We start from the raw sequence: 19540 nt of genomic DNA, 5'->3' as shown, positions 1-19540 counted from the left end.
ATGGCCAGGCTCCAACATTACTTGAAAACTCACGCTCGCGGAGCTTTCTCCACACAACAAGGCAACATCCCAAGCAGCTTATTCCCTCCGAGATTACATCGCAATAACCGTAAGTTTTCAAAAGCTCCATGACCCAATCCCAACGAGTATTGCAAACTTGCAAATATCTCACTTTGATTATTCAATTAAATCCAACGATATAATTAATCTGCAGAAATAAATAGTTTGATATATTCGCTTCATTGGGAAAATATATATGTTGCAGCATTCAATTTTTATCAACTTGCTGTAAATGTTTGAAAAAAAAAAAGATTAGGAAATATTGTACAAACTGTATTTGCCCAGGGTTGATAAATTTCGGGATATTCCGCTAAAAGCTTAAAAAATCAGGGCACGTCGTTAGGACGAACGAATTGCTATTTATCTTGGTGGAATTTTCTATTTGGAGAGACGTCCAGCTACAAGTTGACGGGTACGCGAGTGCGATTAGCGGCTACTGCACTAATTGACGATAAAACTGAGCATCCTTACCTCACATTACGCTTGATCTTGACACGATTTTCATCCTCGACGTTCCTCGTCTCACGCCTCTTTCACATCCATCCCACCAACTCCCGGATAGAGTCAATGAAGAGACGCTAAATCCAAACGGTAAATCTCTCCCTCATCACCATCAGCGATTCTTATCTAATCAACCAATTTTCTCGTCGCATCTTTCTTCCTTTTTTTTATTCAAATTATAATGACATCCCCTCGTGAGAGTTTTTTTTTTTTTTTTTTAAAGAAGCCGGCAGGTAAATGGAAGTTTGGCGATTCTCAGGCCGATCTTCAGGGTCGATATGTCCGAGTTACCAGAGATCAAAGTGTTCTTGAAGACTCTACGAAAATGCCAGTAACACACCACCCTCCCACAATTACAGGAGCTTTGATCAAGTTCGCGATAACCCGCGCACCTCTTCCCTCCCCATTCACCCCCTCAATCCTTTCTCAATAATTACCAACAACACTTCGTAACGACCAACTTTCTCGATTCGCCCGATAGCCTTTTTTTTCTTGCCACAAAATCAAAATTTCACAACCCTTCTGTCGTAAAATATTGGCAGTAGTTGTCATCACACTGTCCCAGCGTAAGAATTATGGCTTAAATAAATTTCGCCATGATTTAACAAGCTAAACATATTATTCGATTTTGATACACGATCCTCGAAGAAGCACTGTAATTATAAGGCAGCCATTTTTCACGAATAAGACTGATAATCGTAACAAGCGAAACCCTTGAATCAGGCTTCTTTAGGCCTGTACATCGTGCAAAATATTCTTTTCTCAGTCAACATTTAATTTTCATTTTTTATATTCATTACACAGTTTGCTAGCCTTGATTCTAAATTCGAAACGTTCCTCTGTTTCCCAGCTCACTTCTGGTTAAGAACACTGCAAAGTTCAAGTTTTATTCTCCTCACGCTTCGGTCGATTTGTCTGAAAAATCCAGGATCGACTTTCACTGCAATTTCAATATTTCATCCTCCAGACCCCCTAAGGAACAAGGATTGCTTTTCATCGGATTGCTGCATTCTGCCAAAATTTTCAAATCAATTATACTCTCTTCCTGTCCAAATCTCATCTGACCGGGGACAATTCTCACGAACCTGCGATTTCCCGAAAGCCTCGTAAATTGACTAACTACTCGCAAACTTTCACCAGACCGACACTCGAACGCCCTATCACTGATTAAAAACCCAAAACTACTTTTCGCCTATTTTTATCGCAATACTCTTTCGCTCGGTTTTTCGCTATTTTAATGCATTTCGTCTTGGAGCTTTCTCAATTCTCAAGTTTGCATGATTTTTTATATCACTTTATTGTTTTATAAATAGTTTTAAGTTTGATTTCTCGTCTATTTGTTTATTTTAAAAGAATTTGTTAACAATGAGTATTTTGCAATAGAGCGTTTCTCTTGTTTTTACCATGGAGAAAATTTGTCATTGGACTCGAAAGAATACGTTGAATAGGATCGAGAAGCGAGCGATCGTAGAATCTCAGAGTGACTAGCGGCGCGATGCTTCTCACACGGATGTCGCGCGCAGACTGAGTCTGAGTTTGCGATTGACTGACGCAGCGAGCGAGCGACTCCTCGCTAGCGGCTAGCTTCCTCCAATGATTAAAATCGCACTCCAGCGGGCCGAGCATAAGCGTTTGCGACAACGAGGACGACGCAGCCGCTATGTTTTGCACAAGAAGCCTTAAACAACCCCTAATACACGGGGGAGGGGGGAGAAGTGGTTCCTCCTACGCATTCTCATCCCCATCCTCCAATTCATTGTCTTCCCTGTATTTCAATCGAATGCCCCAACGAAATACCTAACTTAACCCTAATTCTAATCCTCGTATATAACTTAACCATCCGAACTTGTCCCAACATCCAAACCCTCCCTTCATTATTAATGATTCTTTTATCGATTTACGATTAACCTGTAAACTATAATTTCCTGTATAATTTTTTTATCGCGGAACACTTTATTGCACGCACTTTTCCTTTATATTTTAAAAAGTAAATTTTCATTGAATTTAATGGTTACGAAATTCTCCCTTTTTCATATATTTTATATTATAATTAATGGATTATTGGAGCACACTCATTCGATGTATCAATTTTCAACGTGATACAGATATTTGATTTTTGTGTATTTATTGTATTTTCAATTCTCTCACTCGGTGTGATGGCCATGGGAATCAATGCGACGCATGATTCGTGAATCTTTCATCTAAAAACCAGTGTAGGGATTATATATAGAACAATGAAAATTTTTATTTTGTTATAAAGGATCGTTTCGGAGATTTTGCTCTATCATTGAGACTATTTCAGTGAAAATGCAAGCTCTTACATTAAATATATGAAAAACATTCGCTCGGTAGGATATTTCTCGAGTAGGTGAAAAAAGTGGGTGTAACCTTTTTCATTTTGTGTATCGATCTTTTAGATTGGCCTTATCTCTTAGCATTGAATTAAAAAAAAACCTAGTATTCTTATATTGTATTCTAAAGTTGGAGGCGTCAGAGGGTAAGGAGGGGGGGGGGGGGGAGGGTTGTGAGCGGGAGGGAGGGAGGGGGAGATGCTGCAGTATGCATAGGCAATGTCTACGATTAAGTCTACGAGTTGGCGCATATGCACCAGACACTCTTCCATATACTCTTCTTCCACGCTATCCCTAGTAGCCCCATTGCCGATGCACTCTATATATCCACGTAATGCGGCTGCTGTTATTCTTTCAGCCCTTACTATAACCAAACGCTGCTGGTTTTCATTTCAAAAATCGATACCATTTTACGATATTCAACATCCTCTACAGTACCCTGTACCAATACGAAATAACCAGCCCTAATTTAATCATTCAAACTTCTCCATTTTTTATTAATAATTGTACTGAAATAAAAAAACTGCTAAACCACGCGAAAAGACCAATTTTCCAAATACAGTAATTTCGTAAAAACTTAAAAGAATTTATTTCCTTCAGCGTTATTTATATTCGAATATATATCTGTGCTGGTTTATTAAAAAGCAAATCTGTGTGTCCTGCGCAATAATAATAATTGACATTTGCCAGTGAAACTTTTAATCAGAATTCTCATTATGCACAATCGAAAGTCGAGTTTTCTCTTGTCTTATGCCTGTCCTACATATCGGAGCATCTCATTTTAATAGTATAAATATTCATTAGTGCTGGAGTATAGATCGTTTCACGGATGACAAAGCTTTGTTTTTACCCCCCCACTGAATAACTACTACCGAATACTCGCACGTCTGTCATTATCCTACGGCGTTTGTGTTACAGCATTCGCACTGATGAAATTTGACCGTAAAATAATCCAGATAAAAAATGGTAAGATGACACCTTGAGGCAACGACGCTTTCAAAACGGTCCTTAAAATTTTAAATTAAACGACGATGATTTTAATATTTTTAAACTCCAGAGTGAAGCACGTTTTTATACGACTAAATTAATCGAATGCTCGACCATTACCGGATAATTTTTGTGGGTCATTGGAAAAGTTTAATCGATTGTAAAATTACGCAATTAGCGATCCATTGTATATGCCACTTCACAGTGACATCGTAAACGATCGTCGCGGCTAGCAAAGCACTCGACTCGAAATTCATCCGAAGCGTTATATGCATTCTTAATGAACGAAGCTTAATACTTTAACTTACGGTTTACCCACGCCACTCTAGCTTTCTCAGAAGCTTTAATTTATCCCATAGTTCTTTTATATTCGTTTTACGGTGCATGAAAAATCCTTTTCAAACCATTCGCAAACACACGAGTGAAATTACGGATAATTATGCCTTTCTGGGCTCTCTGTCTACTTTGCCACTTTTATCAAACTCTTTTCTCACAAACTGTCGTACTAAGCTCGCGATAAAATTTACTTGAATCGAATTTTTACCATTTTTCATTGAAATGCCTCGAAAGCATCGAGAATGATCGAGCGAAGGAATTTTATTGTTATCAGACAGACGTATGCAATGTGTCTTGGAAAATTTCAATAGGATCAATGTATAGCGGTTGCAATTATGTGATTTTTTGCTGTTAAAGTTGAATATAATCTGTAAAGCTCGTGATTTAAATGGATTTGCATTATTGCACATGCATAGCTCGGATTGATATATGTGCAACGCGGGATGTTCATGCATATGGAGTAGATTCGGACTTAATGTGCAGTGATTAGAGGATAAATTTGGAGTATCCGACTCCGTGTCCTTAGCTCTAGCGTCTTCATGTGTGTTAAAGAAGTCCGTTGCTCTACCAACTAGCTGATCGTATTAACCTAGTTCTTATCGATTCCCTCTGGGGTTTCACCTCCTCTCCGGCCACTCGGTTCATAAGGGTGAAAACAAATCATACTCATCCCCCTACCATCACCACTTTTCTCCTCCACTATATCTTTTTTCTCTTTTCTTCATCCCCCCACTCCAGTTTTCCATATATCATTATATCACTTCTTTTACTATCCGCTATTACCTTCCACTCCAAATGGCCGAGAAATACTTTTTATTTTGCTCGATTTTTCAAAAGAAATCACTCGAAGCCCTCGAGATTTCCAAGGCAAACCAGCAGAAAAATACCACTGAATCATTCGATCTAACTCGTAGATATTCTTCAAACTTCCTTTGTAAGATTTTACAATCGTGTAAAATGGGATTGTTAATTAACAGAAATGTTTGATGGAATTGTACAGTGAAATGATTTTGGAGCGCGTGGAACGGGTAAGGATGGCTGCAGCGAACCACTTAAATTAGTGGTAACTCTGCAATTTCTATGCTCGCATGAACAACAGCTTGGCGAGCAACATTTAACCCTTTATTTCGTTATGCAGTCCTCCGCAAACTTACGAAATTGCAAAGTTCCTCGACTTAGGAAGTTATCAAATTTGCAACTTAAATTATCGGTCTTCCCCATTGGTCACCGAATGGACTTTCTTCCCCCTTCTCCTCTTCCACCTTCCCTCCCCATCAATTTCAAGCTACATTATTATTAAAGCCCGTGTGCACAAAATTCAATTAAAAAACTATAATTTCCAGTCTTAATGCTACGTTATTAGTTTATTAAATAGTAAAAAAACTATCATGAATCATTGCTGCTATACGCAATGAAATTTTTCAAAGCTTCAGTGAGTAATTGGCTTCCCTTTGAAATCTTTTTGAGCTTGTGCAATGAACGGTATTACGATTGCAGCTTTATTAAAAATAATATTTGATAAAGAGCTCGTAAACTAGAAGGCCAGGTGAGGTAAAGGCAAAGTCGGAAAAGCGCAACCGCGAGCTCAGGACCGTATTGCGTGTCCAATTAAGCGGAAGGCAGTCAAAGCAGTTTTCGTTAAATTCAAATCCCTGAAATTCCCTCGAACAGTAAAAAATTATTGAAAAATCATTCATAGGTTAGAATCGATATATTCGATATATATAAGTATAAAAATACAAGAATTTTCAAGCGGACAAAAAATAAACGGATTAAAAATGGAAAGAATTGTATAGAAACGAAGGGGGTTGTTTTACATATGAGATTTGAAAGAAATTTTAAATTAGACGTGCGGACGGTGTGAAGAGGGGTTGAATAGGAAAGCGGACTGCGAAGGTTTTAGTGCGTAGTGGGAGCGTGCGCCGAGGGGATGATACCCCGTTTTGCTACGGTCCTGGTCCGAGGTCGACTCGCGTAGGCGACGTTGAAGCTAGTTCTCGTCTCGCTGCTCACGATGGGACAAAGCCGTGGCGTATCTTGATTTTACCTCCAAGTCATGCATCACCGTGAATCGCAGCAGCACCGATAAGATCTGCCCGAATGTCATTGGGTCGCTAATAAGTGAATCGAGGCGTGCTGGTGCATTAAAAAAGCGACGATCCAAGGGGAAAAGCTACGTTTTGCCTAGTGCTTTGGACAGTGGGCGGTGTCAGGTTAGGTTCTTCCCAGTAGCGGGGTAAGTGGATGAAAATTTCATGTCCATGACGCGAAACCCCACGGTCTCTTCGATGTGTTTACATTTACACTTTGACACTACTTGCCTTCCTTTCCCTACTCGATTCTCTTGTTTTCCGTCGCCGAATCCCCTGCTCCGTCTCTTCCCCCTCCTTTCGTTTCATCCATCCCCTCCAAGCACCTCTTTCTCTGTACATTTCCACACACACACACACACACAAACAGACAGAACCACGCGCGCGCGCGGATATTTAGACTCGAGACAGAGAAACGCGCTTTTAACGCTATAATAAATACTTTGTGAAACCCAAACTAAATCCCATAATATACCTGTAATTTCCATGTATACCCCTATTTTCCTTCTTTACGAAAGCTCAACTCTTATTATTAATATTATTCTAATAAAACTGAAACGTTTCAATGGTCCTGATGTTATTCAATCAATAATTGAACAGCTTTTTACGTCACTGTCGACAGTTCTCGAATCTCTTCATCAACAGCTAAAATAATTCACATTGTAATACCGTATTATTCGTTAATGCCTAAAATTAAATTTAAATACATCACGGATACGTGATAAAAGTGCAAGGGAATTTCTGCAAATTCCAAGCGATGCTCGAGATTTAAAGCACTTGGCAATTAGAGCCGTGTATACATTAATCATGTAATTTAAAGTTGACAAACAGAAAAGATAAACAAGATAAGGTTTATTTAATAATTTTCCTTGAAAAATCCTCTGCCTCGTTCAGAATTATTGACAAAGTCTTCGAATCTAACATCATCCGTGCGCTGAAAACTAATTTGTCAAAAATACAGGGCAATGATCTTTAAATAGCGAGAAACAAAATCGACTAGTATATTATATTTTACCATAGCGTGTAGAGTATAGTGTTAAAACGAAAGAAAGAATTATTTAATGACCAAAATTGTGCATCGCACATTGGTTTGTTTTCTCTCTATACGTGCCAATGACGATTAAAATCAGGCTGTCTGTATCGTGGAAACACGTGGATGTACGAGAAAAAGTATCTTATCCAGTCACGAGTGACTGAGCAATGTTGCTGAATCTCCACAATCCTCACGTTTGAATAAAAAGAGAAAAAAGAATGAGTAGGCGCGTTCACACGAGTCTAGCACACAGCTTGGTTTTGTATCCATATTCACATGGATTCATGCGTGTAAACGATAAAGAAACGAAAATAACAATTTCAACATATTGCATCGCAGCGTGAACAAAAAGATAAATTTGTGTAAATTGGAATTATTTTTATTGAAATAAGATAAGGACTTTAATGACGTTTCAGCAATAACGTACGTAGGTTATATTGTAGTTTCCATGTTTAATTTTAGTGTGACCAGATAAGACGAGAAGCTGGCCGGCTTAACGAGCTGCGTGTCGACAATGATGGACGACGATGAGCAGGAGGATTTTCGCTGCACCGGAAGTGACGTGGAAATTGAAGAGTACACGGACACAGAGGACTCGCCATATTCCCCTTATCAAAACAACGACAAGCTCTTCGACACGGATCAGGCGACCTGGCAGAAATTTAACTTTCTCGCAACCTTAATTTCCCTCGTAATATCCGTCACTGTCCTTATTATCACTTATCCGCTTTATCTCGAAAGTGTGAGCGCTCTATCCAACGCGTACACAGGTAACAAATCTCGACACATTTTTAACTTTTTGCTTCCCTTCTTTTTATACCATTTTAACATATATATATATATATATATGTTTGGGTAAGAAAATTTTGGAAAGTTTTCTTTGGTCCCACTTGAACACAAATTAAAATATAATTATTACAATAATTGGCCTAAACTCGTTTACAATTAATTCTCTAAATAACTATATTACAATATGAATAGTTAATTAAAATTAATATAACGCCGAGAAGAGAATAATTTCCATCGCTTTGAGAGAAATTTCATGAAATCATTGCCTGTATTTATTTTACACGTGAGTATAGAAACAAATTATTTCGATGGTCTTTTACGCCAGCTTTTTGTTAATTTTACCACATGTTGGGGAAATTAAAATTGCAATTTGATATAACGATGCGGACGAAGGGGATAAATTCTCTCATTTTAGGGGTTATATTACATTGAGGAATTGCATATATTGGTATATAGGCTGAGCTACGTAAATTCGTATATTGAATTGTACAGGTCTGATGTTCAGTGCTCTGGGCTCGGCTTGCTTATTGGGCGTGGTTTACTTCATTGTCGAGAGAATCTCACCACCGCCAGCTCTAATTCCAAATAGCGTACGGATAAGGATACCACGGTGCACTCTGATCAAAATAAGCACCCTCTACGCTCTCTCCGGAATCCTCGTCACGCTGTCCCTAGACCAGAACAGAGTTCTTTGTCATTTGCAGGATCCAATAAAGGGCATCACGCTGGTCTTCTCCTTGGTCTATTACTTCTTTTTCTGTCGTAAAAGTAAGCATACGCGAACACTCAACTATCGTTACTGAGCCTGTCATGCCAGTGGATACGTACCGTTATGAACAGACACGTTTTAAAATTGAAATAAATCAAAGTATCTTATAAATTTAATTTAACAATTAAATGTACAAGAATAGTAGATGAATCAAAACGATATATTTCCTCAGTATCATGTACAGGTTTAGAAACTATTTTATTTATTCTTTACTGTTTGTTATTTTAAATAAAAGAAATTAATTTTTGGCTCGATTTTAATGTATCGTTCACTCATTCGATACATCTCTGACTCTAATGGTACGAATCCACTGAAGTAACTGTAATAATACAAATCAATCTCTTTTATTGTTGTTTTTATCCACCTTTCAATACTTTTTTTAATTTACCAAACGTTTTATCATTATTTTTTTATCGTTTAATTTCAGTGATGAGTTTACAACGAATATTCTCAAGCACCACCATCATAGTTGGTCTGTTCATAAGTGTGGATTATGGACTGTGCGATGAGTTTCGATGTCGAGGTAGAGAAGTTTCCGCGCACACAGCTTCCATGAGAGGAGCGTGGGGTATAAGAGCAGTATGGACATTTGTTTACGTAGGAGCACTAGCAGCTTTCGCCATGTTTTTCACCATGCTGGAACGTCATTACACTTCCGGAGTAATTAAAGCTCGCTCCCTTATAAATATTATTATCAAGCAAGTGCAGAAAATTCATGAGAAAACGTGGGTTTTCAGCAACAAAATATGGTTCAGCTGTTAACAACTCAGAACAACGCATTCTTATACACCGTGTCACGACTGGTTTCATCTCGTGATATTCGACGACGTGGTTCCGAAGAGGAGGGTGGCAGATTACTACACGTGACAGATCCGGACCCTACGATAAAGCCAAAAACTTTCCCGAAGCCACCAGTAATACAAACACTCTTCTTCATTCACATCATCGCATTTTTCGCCATTCTAACTTTATGCTGGGTTGACACTTTGCCAGGCATAGGGAGGGTAAGCTACGAATATAAATATTTCTTTCCATTTCTCCCTCGCGAATCTTCCCTTCTGATCGTGATTGTATATTTTTTTCTTTCTCGGTTTTTCATTTTTAGGGACTTTCCCCCGTAGAATTGTATCGCACAGTGGAGCATGGGTTAGTGTGCCACTTCAAGGGAAGTGGTGCCTGCTACAATGTATCTAGCCATGGGTGGACGTTCCTCGTAGCATACGTGATATTTTCAATTTCAATGCTGAATTTTCTGAGCATGAGCGAGAGCGCTGTTTTTAGCGTGGCTACCGCTACTGTCTCCCTTCCGTTATCCGGTATTTGGTGGAGCATTTACAAATTGGATGTCGGTGTGCATGGTGGTGAGTAGTCTCTGCAATATATTTATCCTATAATATTCAACCTTCATTGCAATTCGCTAAATTTTCCATTAATCGTTTCACCACTGTTTATACGGCATGTTAATTTAAAAATGTACCACCCTCGAGATTTCAGTCCTCCCCATTTAAGATTGTAATGGTTGTCTCCACCCTCGCTAGAGGGTTTGTTCAATTCAACGTAAAACCAAATTAGACAATGTTTCCCTTAAAGATAAAATCAACGTGTTTTTGCAAATTGTTATATTTTTTCTAAGAATTGAAGAACCGAGGGCGGTACGTTTTCAAATAGGTACACTTAAATGTACAGTTTTATTATATAAGGGAATGGTATGTTTCTTTTGTTAATAATAAGGAAATAATTTGTATAAACGAGAGATTTGGGGTGATTACATGATTACGTGATTAAATGTAAATAAAAATAGGTTCGATTTTGTGGTCTCCTGGAGTGACGGGGGAGCTGATCTGCGCACTTCTTGGACTTCCGGTGGTTCTGCTTGGACTAGGTTTGCTCGTTCGATCGCATTTCCGAGATACACAGCTCCCTTATCAAGCAATGCCGCCACCTGATATTCAACACGAGCCGTGTCATAGATGAATATATTAACAATAGACGCGACTGCTCATTAAGCGATGGAACATATTCCATGGTCGAAGCGTCAGATCGTTGGAAGGAGAGATCGAGTAGACTAGACTTCAATAAAATCCATGCTATAATGGTGATTAGACTGCAACGAATGTTAACTTATAGATATACGTACAATGACAAAGTGCGAGCTGCGCCAAGAGGAGAATCGATCGTAAATCGGTAGAATTTTTGCAAGGTGAGAGACGCGGTAATTAATGACATATATTAATTTAATCGATGTACTTTAATGCACGGAGAAGTTTAATTTATGAGCGTTCTCCTCTTGGCGCAATGGTAAAATTAACGCGTAAATCCATGGTGATAAAAAAGGTGTAATAGACGAATAGCTCGCGCTTATTGGTCGAGTCGTAAAGTACGAATACGACAGGGTGGAGAAGGATAGAAAAAGCAATCAATGTTTCCTACGTATTGCCAATATAAAAAGCATCCGTCATTCCACAAAGTTATTGCCAGTTTATATTTTATTTTGATATATCGAAATATTTCATATTTTGGAAGATGGCCAAATTACACATGTTATATATACTCTGGATGAGAGAAGGATAAGCAACACCGAGTGTGTACTTTTATAAGACGAACTGAAAGTTTCTATAAAGAGACGAATTCTTCTAGTCAAACGCAACTGTCGTGCCATTTATAAAGGTGTATTTAGATTTGGCATAGTATTTGTTTGCGATACCCTGTACTTGTAACTCGTAAAAAATCTTTGATAACAAAAATGAAGTACTAAAGACTATTTTCACACTATAATGATAACTCAATTTCATACTAGATTTAATAAGACTCTGCGAAAAACAGACTGCTTCCTGCTAAACCTAAATACACCTTAGCCAGCATTTTTGTGAAAAGTCGACGAACGAAACTCACCAAGAAATAACTACGCACATCCACTACACAATGGTATTTGCGATTACTGCAAAATGATGAAACTATCGCAAATCATTTGCCAAACGCGAAAAATGCAGTTTATTTCATGCTATGTCTTACCATTTCCAGTATTAATGTTAATTATACGTTAACGAGTGAATGAAAGAGTTAAGCGTGTGAGCAACTTTTAATTGACCCTTTCATAGGCATTGACCCAATTTTTCGCGTCAATCCCATTTTATCTCCTCCTGGTTAATCAAATTTTTATGTAATCTATTAGTCGAGGGTTTTCGAAGTCGTTCAATACGAACTTCAAATACAAATAAAGGAATTTAAAACGTCCGATACAATATGACGATTCCAATTTTTTTTTAAATTCAACAAATTGGCGGGTTTCATCCTGCCCGCGAAAGGGTTAAAATTTCAGTAGAGACATATATGTTTAAATAAATGAATATTAACAAACATGCTTATTATTTAGACAGTGCTGTGAAAAACCTAACATCATTATATATATACAAATGTGTTAAGTTTTTGAACTTTCTCTCTTTTTACACGAATATAGTTTAGACAAAATTATGCAAGTAATTTGCTTTTCTTCAAAATTTCTTATTAATAATTCTATGTAACTTGTTGACGTACTTACGATACTTTATTTCCAAAATACGTTGAAACTGTCAAAGCTTTATCTATTACATGTAACAAAAGCTCTGTTATCTAAGTTATATTGTTAATTAGTATAATTATGAATATCGACTCCTCCTTCTCCCTGCATAAGATAAAAAATCAAACTACTTAAGATAAATCAAACGTCCAATTAATGGAGTGACCTCAAAATCAAACGGAAAAATTCGTGCCAAATTTTCGGTAATATACTCGTACATATATAATTACTATATAAATATTAGACCAATAAGTATTTGCAGCAGCGGATAAATAGTCAAATTGTATCTTGCATTGCATTAAATGTTAAGGGTGTAGGATTTATTATTTGTCAGGATTCAGCTTGAAATGCGAAAGTGTTTGTTAAAATATTTGTAACGAAGTAATTTAAGCGCGCAAGTTTTTGTAGTTGTATAACGATAAAGAAACTAAATTATTGTTACTGATATGTCAATCATATTCTATTGCAAGTCCATATACGTCCATGTTTTTATATATGCAGTAATAAGCTATCGACTAACAGGAATTACAATAATGCTAAAACTGAGATAACAATAATAGGGACATTAGATCAATATAGCTATTATAGAGTACAGGAATGTGTTAACATTAAGGAAACTAGCATTTAAAAACACAATAGTCTAGATTTAACTATACTCAAACCCTTTACTCCATGATAAGATCAATTTTCGTCCAGAAATTGTTATTCTAAAAACTGTCAAAGTACAGGTGTTATTACAAAAAAAGGGTGTTATAAAAGCTATATATAGTGATGATTTCGTAGATCTGTCAATTGTGTTCTAGCCGTTTGCTAAAACTAATCCAGTTAATATCCATGTATCGTTATAAACAAAAAAAGGCTTAACAGAAATTATATTCTGTATATGTATTTTATCGTATTGACGTAAGAGCAATGTTTAAGAAGAATATTGTCTGCGGTATAACTTGCCTGTCTTCAAATGTTCTTTTGACTAATATTGAACGTTCCAAATGAGAATGCATACACTGTAGATTTTATTATTAGCATTTATAAAAAAATTTCTTAAGAAAGAGAGTGTAAAATCAAATCATGTAAGGACTAGAATTATTTTGAATTAAGAATTTTAGTCAAAAGAACAAGCACTGTAATTACTATTAATTAACGTGGATGTGTCAAAAGCCCGAATTATGAAAGAAAGTTTCGGGAACGTAATTATAATTGTGAAAGAGAGGGTGATAGGCTTATAAGGCCAATGCGATAAAGTAACTTATCGCGTAAGTTGGCGACGGTACATTCAGATTCAACGCTTTATTAACTTAATGAATTATTAGCGACAAGCAATGCCGTGTTTATAACGAGTGTCTATTTTGCGGCGCAGAAGATGGAAACACGGCAAAATAGCAGCTACGTGTGTGCGTTTAATAATATACTATATACATATATAATAGAGTATATGTATATTATGAATTAAAAATTAAACTCCGTCATAAATAAATGTTAAACTGGTGTCTCTAATTACAGCTAAAGTTATATTCTATGAGGATTATCGCTGTTACTTCGTCATTATTATTTTATGGAGGTCGACTTAAATAATTGATGAAATTATTATTGCCGAAGCAATTAATGATAAATATCTGATATCGGTTTGAAGGTTTCGTTAACTATGGAACAGGCCCCATTTTTGCTTCTTTAAATAGTGGTAATCCTTCTTTCTTCATGGGTCCGTTAAAATTAATGGCAAAAATTATGAAGTCCTTTAATAGGAAAATATTTCATTTCTTACATTCCTTGACAAATATAATACGCGTAAAACTCTTCCAACAATTCATATTTTATACTTTCATATTTTACTAAAAATGCTCAAGTTGAGAAACGTCTATAGCAACACTGGGACTCTCTTGCAGTTTGTAATAAAGTAAAACCTATACTGATTCACTTTTATTTATTAATACAAATAGATACAAAGAAATAGTTGTATTTCTTAATTTTTGCCAGTACATTTAATTTAATCGTAAGTATATGCTCAACATCCCATATTATACAATAAAGATGTACGGGATAATGTTTAAATGTATTAACATACACATACACATATATGTATATATACTTATACATAAATAAAAGTATTTATTTATAATATGCAAATAAGAATCCTTCCTTTCCTCGATATTTCCATCACAATCGAAGAGCTGCGAATTTTGCAGTTTTATGAATTACGTCAATCCTATCCGACAGTTTTCTACCATTGCAATAATAATCATCGTAGCAGAGCTCGTACAAGCACTCGAATTGAAAGTTTGCAGCAATTTTCTGACTATAGTTGGAAGTAAAAACACCGAAAATCCCAGTTGGCGTCACGAGCTTCCCCCGTCTACTCTCCTCTAACATAGGCAAATTCTCTACAGTCGAGCCAAACTGTCGACAAAATTCGATAGTCTTTTCAATGATTTTCTGACCTATCTGACGACCCTGATAGGTCGGGTCGGTACCGACGTAAAATATTTCCATTAACGCCTCGGCATTGTATTTTTCAAACAGATCAACTTTCGACTCCATCTGAAAGTTGAGCAACAGTATACAGAGTGGAATATAAGGACAAGAGTACCAGAGAATATTAATCCCAATTAAAGCATATAAAAGCATATAAAGATGTTGCGTAACTAATAAAACGCTTGTTAACATCGACTCACGTCAGTTAAAAGTTTTATGAGATTAAGACAGGGTTGGTGCTTGATATTATTTCTCACGAAGACCTCCAGTTCATCGGTCTCGCCATCTTTCAGCGGAGTCTGCAATACGTGTCATTATTCTCCAAGTTGCAATAAAAATAGTGCAAAGATTATCGAGGAGTACTTGCGTGCAACTTGTTGAATGCAACAGCAACAACAGCCTTTGTCTCGGTGTCTATAGCAACGATGGTGCAGCCGTCCTTTATAACTTCCCTAAAGACAAGCAGCATTTCCTCAGGTGCTCCAGGTACTTCGTACATTCCAACTCCGTTAGCGATGCATTCTTGATGCATGGATTTAGCCTGAACCGCGAGTGCATCCTCGATTCTTTCCTCGGTTAGCAGCCGAAATTCAAACGTACCTTTGGCATCCGTATGAAAGCACTGAAACATCTCCACTTATCAATGTAGATTGCCAATTGTTTATAATTTTAAAATCCACCGATCTCGTCAGTCTAATTTTCCAGTTACGTATACATATATTGCAGAATCTCTCGCCTCTCTATCTCTGGAATAGAACAGTTTGCACTAGCACTAAACTATCAAATTAGTCTAATCTCATTCTCAAACGTCTTCGTTCCGATTGTCTTTTTATCTATGTTATCACCTTTCAACAAATAGTTTATTCTTTTTTTTTTTTTTTTTTGTTTTAAAGAGCGATAATAGATGGAACAGCTAAATCACATGACTGAGTATATAGTCAAGCCGTATCGTGAACGGATATGGATGATGCGATTTTTACAATCTCTTTGAGTTGGGTCAGAATTGACATTTGGAAAGATTTGTCTGGTTTTACGATAAGCGGTGTATCCCGTGAGTTGTTCGCACTCCACTGTGATCTACAGCAGACTGAAAATGGTTGAGTCGTTTCTAGGGAAGTCGTAGAAATGATCAATTAAAGCGACTGTCTTTGTCTCCAATGAAATTGGATCTTCGTGGCCATATGAAATTGAAGAAAAATACTAATAATCGATACGTCTATCTTTTTTAGTTATATTATTTTATTCCAAATAACTTAATTATAATTTATGGTGTATCCAGCAGATATCATATCTTACTTTTGATGACACGACCCATTCTTGATAACAGAAATCTATATCGTTAACGAAACTTATACAAAAATATATGATTTATATACTTAAAATGCATTTGCATAATATTATATACATTCCACTAAAAAAATATTATAAAAGATTCGTAGGAGGAAAGTATTGTTAACATAGTAAATATAAGTACGATATAAGTATAATTACATTAAAATCAAAATAATTCGTTGATTCACGTAAAATAATTAATAACGTTAATAAATAATCTTTAAAAATTGTTACAAAAATAAACCATCGTGAAGTTGCTCTGATAAATTAGACCGACATAAAATTTAAAAACAAGATTAATTTCAAAAATTTAGTATTTTAGAGAGATTTCGATAAAAAATTTAAAGTCTTTTCGCAACTAACGCACAATCTTTGTGGTTTTTGTCGATTCTGTCGCTATATTTGCTTCCATCGTAAATCAAATCATCGTAACTGACCACCAATAATTGTTCAAATCCAACTCTGTTGGCAATTTTTTGCGAATACTTAGAGGTCATCAAAGCAGACACCAAACCGGGTACGGCATCGACGTTGCGTATAAAACTATGGTCATCCAGCATCACCGGTGTCTTCACATTTTTCCCTCTCTTTAGTAAGTTCCCAATCTCGATCGAAGTCACTACCAATATCTCACCTATTCTTCGTTTACCATAATTTGGCAAAGTGGCTAAAAACATGATTTCCAAAATACAATCAACATTGTAGTACTGAAAGAGATCAATTTTTGAATCGATGTCCATCATAAATTCCACTAAGGCTTTCGATGATTTGAATTTGCAGTTTTCACTAAATTCCTCAAAAAATGACTTCTCCCCAGGTCTGTTCAGCTTGAAATTAAGAAAATGACGAGTCCAGTATATTTTCAGGGGTTGAAAATTGGTTTCTTTCTACGAAGAAGGAAAGTTACCTGGATCACGTTAAAAGCAACACCAACAACCTCGGTGGTGTTTACGTCAATAGCTACGACGCTAATTCCATCTTTAGCTGCGTCCAGGCAAAGCTGCTCAAGCTCCTTTGCTGCACCGGGTTCTGTCGTTATTCCCACGGCGGTGGACACACTCTCGTACATAAAAAAACTTTTTCGTAATACTTCCAATGCCCCAGGAAGCGTGTCCGCTGTTAATGATTCAAATTCTATCTGCCCATCATCCGTGGAACCCCACGGACGGTACGATGGCATTCTCTTGCGAACACTGAAACGTAAAAAAGAAAAATTGAACAATTTCAACATATTCAAACAAGATTCTATGATTTTAATGTTTACCATCATTTTTATCAATTGAATATTATAAGAGATTGAAAAATAATTTATAACAATGAAAATTTTGCAAATATTTTTAATTTAGATAACAAAACCAGCTGCTAATCCGAAAAAAAAAATTAGATGTTAATTATGCATAAAATGATTATTAGTTTTTATTGAGTTTTATACATGTAATCTTATAAAATATATTGTTGCTGTTCGCGGTCGATTAAATGGTCACTTTATTGGAATAATTATATCAATTGGTTTTTAAACGTAACTGATAAAGCAAATGACACTTTTGACAATGAGTGAAATGATATTGCAAAGAAAAAGAGTGTCTTTGATCTCAAGAGACTTACTTCATTATTCCTGAGTAATCTTTAGCGCAGCTGTGGTAATACTAAATGTATTCTGACTGCTCGGATAACGCAGGCTGCACAAAGTATACAGTTTGTAAATTAAAAGTGTAGTATACTACTATACATTCAAGCAATGACGAAACTGGTCACTATCGCTTTTTATCGGGAGCCTACTCTGTAAATGTTTTTAAAGGTTTTTGACAGTAGAAGATTATGAAAAACGATGATCGTAGAATTTTTCCTATCAAAAAGTTGTGCCATATATATTTTAATAAGACTATATTATCAATTTATATGTACGATAAGGATAAGTTGTTTTTTTTTCACTGCCAATGCCAAAATTTCTTTGCTTTCGCTCCTTGGAAATTTTTCCGCGTAGTCTGTGCAGTTAACAATGTTATTGAGTAAACAATATTGACAGGCTTGTTATTGTTTAAAATTGCAAAATATTAAAATATTTTCGTGTATAGTTCCTATATGTAAGTTTAAAAAAACTGTTGTTTATCCATCAAAATTTGCTTGATTCGTTAGAAACCAGCAAATGTGTTAGTATGCAACAAATATTATCACCAATAACAAATTTTTAAGCAATTTGTTATTATAAATGTTCATATAGTCATCTCTCTCATTACCTCTGATTAAAAATAATAAATAGTTAAATTCGAAATATCATTTCACATATATACTTGCTGTAAAATTCTATTGAAATGAAAATTAATATCTCAAAAAAGGGTAATAGTTTAAACAAAGTAAAGTGAAGTGAAAAAGAGGTCGATTATTATAATTGTTATACCCGGTAGCTGCTTTCAAGGCAAGATATTCTATTAAGCTAAATGATATAATGAATCATCATAGATTAAATTAATAACTTTGTTGTATAAACTTTATATTTATAACGTAAATATATCGTAAGTTTGCTTTTAAGGTGACTTCTTCGGTTTAAACTAGTTGGCTGAAAAAGTTTGATTGTCGTCTCAATATGATTCTTAATTGTATAATAATGCATGTGTCCGGTGTCCATTGTGAGAAGATATTGACCTGAATGTTCATTGCAAGTTTGCTCTCTTAAGTAATAGAAGGCCACCGCAACGACAGCAAAAATATGCTGGAGATATTTTTAGCAAGGCCTCCCATCTTACTTTCGCGGGCGTAGAGATTCCCACATGCATTCGTCCTGACTTTTATATATATATATATATAAACGTTTCTCTTACATTCCCCCTCTTACTCACTCTCTCACTCACTATCCCACACAAGCGCTAACTCACACACATTCTTAATAATATCCAATAACGACTCGCGCTGTTATCTAATATCCGAACTATACACTGCGAAACATAGTAATAAAATTCTAACCCGTGTGTGTGTGAATCATGATGTAGCCACAAAGAAATTTTCTAACGTTAAGATGCCACTGGGACTCGAAATAATATTGTTAAAAAAACATCCCGCGGAATATTTAATAATATTTTTTCTCTCATTGATAAAATTGTCACAGTTGTATAATAGAGCCATAGCAACACTCCCCCAGTAATTAGAATAGCATGAAAACACACTGCAGCTGACAGTTCCAAACTGTGTCAGTAAATACCTTCCTTCTCCAATTCCACCAAGCAAATTCCACCGTCACAAATACACTAAACTGTCAGCATTCCCTACCAC

General features: G+C 36.1%; 4 protein-coding genes across 11 annotated transcripts in view; 1 reads left to right on the top strand and 3 right to left on the bottom strand.

Annotated features, from left to right (window-relative positions):
* Positions 1–2050, bottom strand: part of LOC136784200 (adenylate cyclase type 6-like) — a 79181-nt gene extending 77131 nt beyond the window's left edge. Inside the window, exon 1 of the mRNA XM_066744728.1 lies at positions 532–2050. The gene's annotated coding sequence lies outside the window, so the exon portion shown is untranslated. The remainder of the gene's footprint in view (positions 1–531) is intronic.
* A 4174-nt stretch (positions 2051–6224) lies between these two features.
* LOC136784208 (uncharacterized) lies at positions 6225–10893 on the top strand. The gene is made up of 7 exons (XM_066744739.1): positions 6225–6471; positions 7821–8128; positions 8640–8915; positions 9344–9576; positions 9654–9920; positions 10022–10277; positions 10718–10893. Exons 2-7 carry the CDS (start codon positions 7873–7875, stop codon positions 10888–10890), a joined length of 1461 nt encoding a protein of 486 aa, XP_066600836.1. The 5' UTR covers positions 6225–6471; positions 7821–7872; the 3' UTR covers positions 10891–10893.
* Positions 10894–14615: 3722 nt separating this feature from the next.
* Positions 14616–16043, bottom strand: LOC136784210 (arylalkylamine N-acetyltransferase-like 2). The gene is made up of 3 exons (XM_066744748.1): positions 15309–16043; positions 15142–15240; positions 14616–15007 (listed from the first exon to the last, which is right to left on the bottom strand). Exons 1-3 carry the CDS (start codon positions 15570–15572, stop codon positions 14627–14629), a joined length of 744 nt encoding a protein of 247 aa, XP_066600845.1. The 5' UTR covers positions 15573–16043; the 3' UTR covers positions 14616–14626.
* Positions 16044–16160: 117 nt separating this feature from the next.
* LOC136784209 (uncharacterized) lies at positions 16161–19496 on the bottom strand. 8 transcript variants are annotated; one of them, XM_066744745.1, is made up of 4 exons: positions 19470–19488; positions 17879–17952; positions 17181–17466; positions 16161–17100 (listed from the first exon to the last, which is right to left on the bottom strand). In XM_066744745.1, exons 2-4 carry the CDS (start codon positions 17881–17883, stop codon positions 16615–16617), a joined length of 777 nt encoding a protein of 258 aa, XP_066600842.1. In that variant the 5' UTR covers positions 17884–17952; positions 19470–19488; the 3' UTR covers positions 16161–16614. The 8 variants fall into 8 exon arrangements, with proteins under 8 accessions (XP_066600842.1, XP_066600837.1, XP_066600839.1 ...); XM_066744740.1 differs by lacking the exon at positions 19470–19488 and adding an exon at positions 18917–19462 and having other exon boundaries at positions 17879–18053; XM_066744742.1 differs by lacking the exon at positions 19470–19488 and adding an exon at positions 18917–19462.
* Between the last annotated feature and the right edge of the window lie 44 nt (positions 19497–19540).

The sequence above is a fragment of the Prorops nasuta genome, unplaced genomic scaffold, assembly GCF_024137725.1.
Source record: "Prorops nasuta isolate Cenicafe-Biocafe unplaced genomic scaffold, Cenicafe_Pnas_1.2 PNAS00050, whole genome shotgun sequence".
NCBI classification, from domain to species: domain Eukaryota; kingdom Metazoa; phylum Arthropoda; class Insecta; order Hymenoptera; family Bethylidae; genus Prorops; species Prorops nasuta.
The sequence above is the reverse complement of the archived record's forward strand: the minus strand, read 5'-3'. Positions and strand labels throughout refer to the sequence as shown.